The sequence below is a fragment of the Pundamilia nyererei genome, unplaced genomic scaffold (assembly GCF_000239375.1).
Source record: "Pundamilia nyererei isolate P.nyererei 1_Seehausen unplaced genomic scaffold, PunNye1.0 scaffold00013, whole genome shotgun sequence".
NCBI classification, from domain to species: domain Eukaryota; kingdom Metazoa; phylum Chordata; class Actinopteri; order Cichliformes; family Cichlidae; genus Pundamilia; species Pundamilia nyererei.
Genome location: NW_005187414.1, coordinates 2,848,314 through 2,857,726, shown reverse-complemented (window position 1 = coordinate 2,857,726; position 9,413 = coordinate 2,848,314). Strand labels below are relative to the sequence as shown.

General features: G+C 42.8%; 1 protein-coding gene across 1 annotated transcript in view; it reads right to left on the bottom strand.

Annotated features, from left to right (window-relative positions):
• Nucleotides 1-1,581: 1,581 nt before the first annotated feature.
• ism2b (isthmin 2b) overlaps nt 1,582-9,413 on the bottom strand; it is a 10,685-nt gene continuing 2,853 nt past the window's right edge. Inside the window, exons 2-6 of the mRNA XM_005724867.2 lie at nt 7,695-7,946; nt 6,540-6,867; nt 4,570-4,707; nt 4,380-4,448; nt 1,582-4,156 (exon numbers count right to left, since the gene is read on the bottom strand). Of these exons, the coding sequence (XP_005724924.1) occupies nt 3,639-4,156; nt 4,380-4,448; nt 4,570-4,707; nt 6,540-6,867; nt 7,695-7,946 (1,305 nt within the window). The 3' untranslated portion in view covers nt 1,582-3,638. The remainder of the gene's footprint in view (nt 4,157-4,379; nt 4,449-4,569; nt 4,708-6,539; nt 6,868-7,694; nt 7,947-9,413) is intronic.

The following is a 9,413-nucleotide window of genomic DNA, read 5'->3' as shown; positions in this document are numbered from 1 at the left end:
AGCAACTCGATGCATTTAGGTCAAGGTGACCTGCTGAAGTTAAAACTCAGCATCAGAGTGGGAAAGAAAAATGATTCAACTGACATGGTTGCTGGTGACAAGTGGGTTGGTCTGTTTCACAAACTGTTGATATGCAGTGATTTCTCCACACAATCATCTCTAGGGTTTCCACACAATGGTCCCCTCCAAAATATCCAGTGGGCATCAGTTTTCTGGGTGAAAATGTCTTGTTGATGCCAGAGGTCACAGGAGGACAGAAGGTAACAGTAAGTCAAATGAGCAAATGTTACTACCAAGGCTGTGGTTCCCAAACTTTTTTTGCTAGGCCCCCCTTTGTATTACAAGAAAAATGTTCGCACCCGTGCAGGTGAAGCCAAAGGGAAGATATGCTTCACCATATTTTCTAGTCTTTGGCTTGGAAGAAAGTTGGTTTGGAAACATATTTGGCGATGCTTCATCTCCTGCTTTGCGTTTGTGTGTGACGTCAAAAACCTGTCCATTATGCTAGCAGTGTCCGAGCGCTCTTTTTTTTTTCTTTTCATACCACGCCCCCCTCCCACACTTTGGGAACCTCTGCTGCCAAGGTATGCAGAAGAGCATGTCTGAACACACAACGTGTCGAACCTTGGAGCAGATTGGACCACACCAAGTGTCTTCCCTGAACTAAGAATGAGAAACTGAGCTCACATAGGCTCACCAAAATTGGGCAATAAATGACTGGAAGAATAGTGTGATGAGTCTTGATTTTCTGCTGAGATATTCAGATGGTAGCATCAGAATTTAAGCATGGATCGATCCTGCCTCTCCAGTGGTGGTGTAATGTGTGTGTGTGTGTGTGTGTGTGTGGGGGGGGGATTCTTGGCTGTAGATTTCAAATCTGCAGCACCTCTGCGATGCTGTTATGGCACTATGGACCAAAGTCTTTGAGGAATGTGTCCAGGACGTTGTTGCGTCTTTGTCGCAAAGAATGAAGGTAGATCTGAAGGGAAAAGGGGGTCCACTACCAGCAAGGTGTACCTAATAAAGTTGTTGGGTGAGTGTATCCTTCACATGTTTTGGACTAAGCCTGTAACCTACATAGTTTTTTTTTCTTTTTTTTAAATTTTAGATATAAAACTGTATCCACTCCAGGCATTAGTAACATATTGTTGAACTCTTACATACTGTTTTCCTCACATTCAGTTTGTTGGGTTCAAGTCCCCCTCGTAGGCCTTGGCGCCCCTAGAAGTGTCAGTACGGATCTGGATTAGCATCCAGGAATTTTTTAAAGGATTGTTTACCATTGCTAGATAGGAAAAAACTGCACATTCAGAATCATGTCTTTCCAAATGCATATGGAATAGAAATGACTAGAAGTGACAGACATCCTCTTTATATTGCTATATCACAAGCTGATCCAGATCCACATGACTGTCTGGATACAGGGATTCAATTCATGCATGTTGTTGAGGGAAATTTCAGCCTTGGCGGAGGCGTGCAGTCTCAGGCTACTCATGTTTTTAAAGCATTCAGCTTGGCTCTACTACACAGTACCTAAAGAGTGGAAAAAGAAACACCACAAGAGTCAGATGATGAATGCAAGGTCTTTATATATATATTTCTTCAGTATAATTGCAACATATTTATAGAGTACTGCAGTAGAACAGAATAAAACACAGACACCTGTTGTTTTTTCATGTAGTGATATGAGGCAGGAGGTTTCCCTTTAGTTAATGGGTGCCTTCATTATTCAGTCTTACTAGTGCACCATGATGAGAGTAGAGTCATTTCAAAGCTTCAGCAAACTTAAAAAACAAGAACAGACAAATAAATACTGTACAACACCATATATGTAATACTAGATTCAGAAGTCACAAAAAGGTCATGCTTTTCTCAACAGAACAGTTATACGTATATATGCACCTTCATATAACAATGCAGCATTTCTGGCGAGTTTCCCTTCACAATAACACTCTCATCAACAAATGGCAAAAGTAAAGTGCCTTTTCTTTAGAATTGGTGATACCAAAATGCAAATGCATGATTGCAAAAATGCATCTGGATGCAGACTTCCTGAAAAGATAAAGGTTTGGAGCAGACATCCATAGAATTAGACTGGATAGAAAGGACAAGTGGCGCATGAGGTCATTTGATAGGCTGTTATAGGAGTGAGGATTGTTTAAGTGATGTGCAGTGTTTAAAAACCTCTGTAGCTACAAAGCCAAAATATATTCTGAGAGCGGTTAAACAGTCGCTTGATCAATCTCACGAGCCACACTTAACACTCTTAAGCCACACACTTGAACACACACCATATAACGGTAAGAGACTATTACCAGTATCCTGCGTCAGCCTGTTTATGGGTCGCTACCTGAATGACCTCTCAGGGATGTTTATTTGAGAAGCGATGTCCTTTCTATCCAATCAAGCACTGTACATAAACTCAAAGACCTTAAACAACAAACCACACAATTCATCAACAACAGGGATCAAAGGACTCCAACTGCACTAAAGCATCATCTGTTCAGCAATTATTGATTACACACCCAACACTCCTCTACTAATCTTTACCCACAAGACTGTACAAGATCCAATAGTGCTCCGCTGTCGAGGTAAATGAGCAAATTTGTTGTGATGGTCAGCTAGTCCCCCCCTGAGAAGATAGCAGAGACACAATCTAAAAGAACGTAATGTTTTCCCCACATTGCGTGGAGATACGGAGGTGGGATTTACACAGGCACCAACAGTCAGACTTTTGTTTTATCTCTTTGGCACCCAGATCACATATACTTCCTGGCAATGAAAGAAAATGTGTGGAAACACTTGAAATCAATCGGTGTGAAATAGCATTTGAAATCAAATGTTCTGTTCTTTTATAGTCTCTACCTGAAGACTAATAGCATCATTCTCTCTAGCAAACTAAGCACTTGCAAATGAATGTTCCAAATCCTTTTAGCTTAGTTGTCTGGCTGAGACCTCAAATTTCTCAATAACCTCCTACTTCAGTTAAGTAACTCAGAGGACTGGCTGAATGAATGTGTCCTGTGAAACTAATGTCTTGTTCCACTTTATAATGCCTTTGTAAAACCTGAAGGATTTTATACTGTAGCAGCATAGTTAGTTATCACCTGGACTGTCCAAGCCATGTGCTTGTTCCATCAATCAGTCAAGCTCATATTCATTATATTTCCTCATGTAAAATCTACAATAAGCATGATCAGGATGTTTTCTTAATGTTGGTGTTGTCAATCACAAGCGCTCAAAGATAGCATCAAAAAAGCCAGTAGGCAGACATCATGCTTACACACACCCAGGAGAGAGTACTGAATATAAAGAGAAAGAGCTTGGTGTCATGCCAGATGTGTAACAGGTTGGCAAGTGATGAGACAACAATGTATTTTTTGTTTTAGTTCAGCTTGGTTGAGGCCGATATAAGGATACTGTGCCAAATCCTAACTTGAGGAAACCAGACTTCACCAATATTCCTAAACCTCCGCAAAACTCCTAACCTGTAAATTTCCTTCAAGTCATGTCTATTTAATTATTTATAGGTGGCTTTGATGTAATATTTCATGACTTTTAAGGTAGGCTACCTCCCCTCAAATTAGGATTGGGCCCTCTGACTCTCTGAGTGAAGTGGTAGTTTTGGCTGTGGTCCTTCAGTACTCCCTGGCCTCTTCGAGTTCATTCATGAACACGTCCTCGTGGGGGTTTTCTGGGCAACTCAGTCCATTGTTGGGTGGTCGCACCGCATGGAAGCGACTCCAGTCTCCCTTGCACAGAATCCAAGGCAGCACATCCACTTTGAAGTGCAGCTCGGGCGAAAACTCGGTGCTAATCAGGTTCGGCGTGCCTGCGCCTTTTCCTCGTGTGATCAGCCTCCCGCGGTCGTCGTAACAACAGTGCTGTGCCGCAAGGGTAGTCGAGTCACTGGACAGTGCCGAGCGGATGCAGCTGCGCGCTGAAGGCTTGTAGATGTCCAGGCGCTCCTTGGGGCCGCTGGCATCGTGCCAGCGGAACGGCCGTCCGTGAGCGTCATCATAGACACTGACCACAGTGTACGCGGCTTCGAAAGGGTAGGTGCAGGGGCAGTTGGGCAGCTCAGACAAAACCTGATGGAGGTACCTCTGCAGGAACTCGCTCTTACAATTGAGCCATTTCTCACAGCTGTCTACATCTGTTGGAAAGAAGACAGCAACACTGCATTAATCTCTGCCACTGCTGAGAGCATGAACAGATGAATGAACAGACACCATGGAGTCAAGTCTGAATCCTATACTTGCATCTGTATACATCTGCATTACACTACTGAGTAAGCCTAATCTAGATCCAGTTCCAGTATATATCTGATTGAGAAACCTTTTTTACGGTTATGGAAAACTTCCCGAATAAACACTCACCTGTTCCAAAAGGCTCTGTGCCATTTTCCATTTCGAAAGGGAAAGGCTCTACCACAGTGTTGACATCACCTACATAGAGAGGGATAGATTAGCCGATTAGTGAAAAAAAAAAGCCCTGCAAATCAGAATAAAAATCTGAATCATTTAATGCACGTGTTAAAGTAAAATATGCTTGGAAGTAAAATATTACCCGGGCAGGGCTCCAGGTCACATTTAGAAGCTTCTGTCAGAGTACAGGAGTACCCACAGGACTTGGTCCTCTTCCTCTCACCATGTCCACATGTCACTGAACAGGGAGACCAGGGTGTCCAATCATCTATGTCTTTCTCTGTGGAAGAGAAAATGTAAACATCAGTGTGAGGAACCCAAAGGTACACAAGTAGTGCTTGACAGATTTTAACTTCACTCGTTTATTTGCTCTTACGCACACAAACATGCAAACGTGTTTCAGCCTTGTGGCTTTCATCAGCGCATCAGAGACTGAAAATGTAAGCATTTTCTGTGAACTCAGATTAAGTTTTTGTGACTCATTTCCTACTGATCAAAACCTATTCCACACAAACAAGAAAAAGCCTATTAAGATTAAAGCACAACAGAATTTACACAATGGGAAAAGTGTCGCAGAGATTACGAGAGGCGATGAGAAGATTAGAATAGCAGCTCTGCACCTTCCTTTTGTAATAGGTGGAGCTAATTGGAAGCAGCTTCGAAGTGTTGATAAATAATTACAAGCACAAGAGGAAGAACCGGCAAAATACAATAACACAGTTTTGTGTTGCTATGAACTAAACACGCACTTCGACAGGCTAATCCAAAATGAGCTTTCAAACTTTCCTGACTGCCTCAGCCCAATTTTCTCCTGGTCTAACCTTTCCCATGCAAACCCGCGTTCTTTTTAAGAAGGCTTCAGTAAAATTAGAGAGAGAAAAGCTGTGCTGTGGCTGTCCGCCTCCGCGCCATGCTTCCTTGTGGTGTTAATAACACTGAAAACAAGTCATTCTTGATTAAAGGCGAGGTGGGTGCAGAAATACCAGCTTGGGTGTAGCGAGCACCCAATTTTACTTCGTGGGCGCTGCCAACTCGCCATGTGGCCATACAGGAATGAGGTCTCAGGAGAGTCTTAATTATAGAAGAAGCTAAGGCAGACATCCTTGATTTATGTTCACCAAGCCTTTAGATGTGACCACTTTATAGGCATTGTTGCCTTTGCTCGCTCGTCTATACGCACAACAGTTAAACAGATGGAGCCTATATACCGATATAAAGGACAGAGGAAAAGCGTTACAGTAAAACCTAGTTTTAAGCACCTGTTACTGCATTACAATAAAACAGAGGAGTTTTGTGCAGCGTCAACCTTCATAACTGTTTAAAAACACAAATAGATTAATTGTGCACAAATTTGTATCTATGGGAAAACCTTTGACGACTAAAACTTTCATGCTGTGGTGAGTCTATGGCTGTGCACTGAATTAATTTGCTTTTCATTCACTGTACAAATCTGACCTCTTCTCATCTCGCACTATTTACTATTTTTACAACTGAACAAATTGTCTGTGCAAGCTGAGACACAACACTAGTTATGTGGATCCTTTAAAGCACCCCGAAATTCTTGAACTCGCTCAAAAGGCCAAGCCGCCGAGGGTACTGAGGACCATCAGGGTCTGAGGGGGGCCCGAGGGGTCCCAGGGAAAGATGAAAGGGCCGGACAAATGGCCGCTGTCATTCTCTGTTCCCAATCTGCCCTCTAATTGTCTACAAGCAGAGGGCTGTTTTGTCCCAGGGAACAGTGCCGGCCTCACGCTGCCATTAGCAAAAGCATCAGACCCATCTTCAAAAGGCAGGCCTCTGCGACCAGCACAACCAGTGTCAACTTCAAAGTACCCATAACCCACAATGTCCTCATATTCAAGTGCTCATGCAGCCTCACTTGCTAGCATTGTTTGGATCTCTGTGACTACAGTTAACATGCAGTCTTTCTAAGCTACACTTCTTTCTCCAGCTCTACTTCAGGACCATCTTCATCGCTTTCAATATGATTTACTGAGCTATTTAGTGTCCAAAGGTTCATTTTTAAGCCTTTTTTTCCTTTGGGAAACAGAAACAGTTGTGTTTATACAGCCTTAGTTACACACAGAGAGTGCACCACTTGGCAAAACCTACCATAGTAACTCTGTATTGGATCCCAGCCTTCGTTCCAGTGAGTATCCCAGTCCCCGCCTACTCCGCTGGGTAAGGGCTCCTCACTACCGTAATCCAAAGAGTAATCTTCCTCCTCCTCTTCTTCGCCAGTTTCCTCCATGCCCGACCGGCTGTTGCTGTCCTCGCTGGAATCGGTGTAACTCCAAAACAGGGGCCAGAAAAGCTTCTTGCCTCCGAGCAAATCTACTGTGGATGAGGGGGAGGAGGAAGAGGAAGGTAGCCAATCTTTTTCCTTGGCAAGGTCCATCTCCACTTCCATTTGAGGATCATCGACTACTTCAATGGTCACCTGAGTAAAATAAGAGAGTGTCACTGATATCACAGCATGAACAACGCTTAAATGAATTATTTGGAGTCAATGAAAGATAATCAAATATTATCCATCTGAAATGTTCAATATCGCTACAATAAATCTGCTTTGCGGTTATGAAAAAGTACAGCATATACTTTTTGCAGCTTTAGTGCTTGACTTACAACTCTTCTTAAGAAATCAACCATGTCAAATCCTTGGAAGGGTATTTTAGTCAGGAAACCCGCTCTCCGGATCTAAGTAAGCCAGTCAGACGTAAGCATGAGCACTCAGTCAACTAAACGATCCTCTCAGGGAGAGAATGCGAACCTTTATTCTGGATAACTACCTCTCATTACCTCGATATGACTCATCCTAGATTCACAGTACTTCCAAGGGCCCACTTCAGCTGATGTAAAGACCAGACAGCAGTGAGACTAAAGAGAAAAGCTATGTTTCTGTAATTGTTGTAAAATGAATAGTTAGAAAGTAGCTTGAAGATCGAGTACTATGGTCATTTCAGTATAGCTGGGTATATTCTTGCTGTCATCCTCGGCCTAGGGTAGGTCTTGTAGGTCTATGTTACATAAAATCTCCTCGGAAATCAAATGTTTCTGTACTTATATTGATGTACAGCAGATTGGTAAAACTATGTCTCGCATTCTGAATACTCTGACCAAACAGGAGAAGATAAGTGCCTGCAGAGATCATAGAAAAGACTAAATCTGTGTCTTCATCTGTTTGTTGTAGACATTAAAGGGTTTCCTTTTAGCCTCTAGACATATAACACAGAGGTAATATCACGTGACTCCCTTGTCCCTACTAACCTGTATGTTGGGGTTCTGTGAGTTAATGTCAGCTTTGGCCAGGTCTGGAAAGTTCTTCAGATCCAGTATAAAAGGTTTGGTCTCCTCCTCAGGCTCAGGTTGTGGAAGAACACCAAGGGAGCGGTGCTGGGGGTGAGACCACCTCCTCTGGTGGCTGTGGGGCTCAGGCAGCAGACTCTGAACCTGGTTCTGCTGCTCCAAAGCCTCAGAGGCAAACTGGACACCACCACTATGAATTGACTGGCCATGAGCCTGACGGAAAGAACAGGTAAATGCAGGTTACAGTGAGCACAAGTTATCTACTGGAATAATTTAAGAAACTAACCAAAAGAACACTTGACAGAAAAACTCTTAAGGTGCGATTCTGCTTGCAAGGTGACAAAGTTTGCAGACACCACCAGTGTCTGCTGCTTAAGGGCTGGTTGCAGAAAGAAAGATCTATTATTAATAGTGGCTTACTGAAGGGTCTAAAAACAATTAGTGTTCAGTTTTCAGGAAGAAAGCCTTTACACCATCCACCGCTTTGCAGCTTGGTAAGCAATTCCAAAAGGCCCCTGGGCATCCACTAACCAGCCAAGTCATCACCCAGCCTTCGGTTCATTTTCTTTTTTTTTTTTCCCACAACAGTCATGCCATCCAGGCCGTGGACAAAGAGGGTCCTGTGCCAGAGAGAGATCCGCTTTTAGCTTTAATGAGAGGGCCTGGGAGGCGTGGGACCCCTGGGCTGATGCGAGTGTGTCTGAACCTGCTGTGCTGCCGCCGCTACTGCCACTGCTTAATTTGACCTTTCAGGTTTTACAGTTACTAAGAAGGAAGGCCGGCAGGAAGAATCGCTGATCTCCGAGATTAATGGTGATTAGAGGTGACATTATAATAGTGGGTAGTTGCGGAAACATGTACCAAATGTAGAATGCAGTCTCTAAAATGAGATGCTGTTTTTTGCTTAGTCTGTTTTAAATCTAATAGGACACATGACTGTTTCATGACAGTCACTGGTAAAGAGGAAAAAAACAAAAACCCCTAATGAACCCTTGTCTGCCATTCGTTCATGTTTTTGTCATCCTGTGAAAGAGCTAACTGGCCCAAACATATGATTTGACAAGAATTTCAGATTGGACCTGTGCCAGTTTGTGGTACGCTCAGCACAACAGTGGCAGTCGGTGGGCTAAAGAGCAGAAGAAACGCTTTAATGAATGACCAGTCAGTTCATGATTTATGGTTATGGCCTCGAGAACAGGGCAGACTTTTCAGGGACCGCCTGTGATCATCCCATAAAGAACTTATGTAGTCAGTCAAATCCAAGAATGTGAACACATAAAGCTGGTTAGGAGGCGGTGCCTGTCGGGGATGATAAATGATGGATAAAGGTGAGCCCTCCTCAAATATGTGTAAGCTGGTGGTGACAAACAGATACTTTTTTCTGGAAACATTTAGGTGTTTTCTTTGCACTATTTGCCACTTTTCTTACAAGAAATGAAAACAAAAGTTGACTGAAAATAGCGATGGTGCACATTTTTTAAGCAAGAATCTTAACATTAATTGTAAGAATATAAGTAGCGGTGAGCAACATTACAGTTGTATTTATATTACTAATGTAAAATAGTTATGTTTACTGGATTTTAGAATTTTTAGATGAACATTTAATGAGATTTTTACTGAACATTTTATACTTTACAATACATAGTCAGCCAAAGAAGACCGCCAACTTGCTGTGGCCCC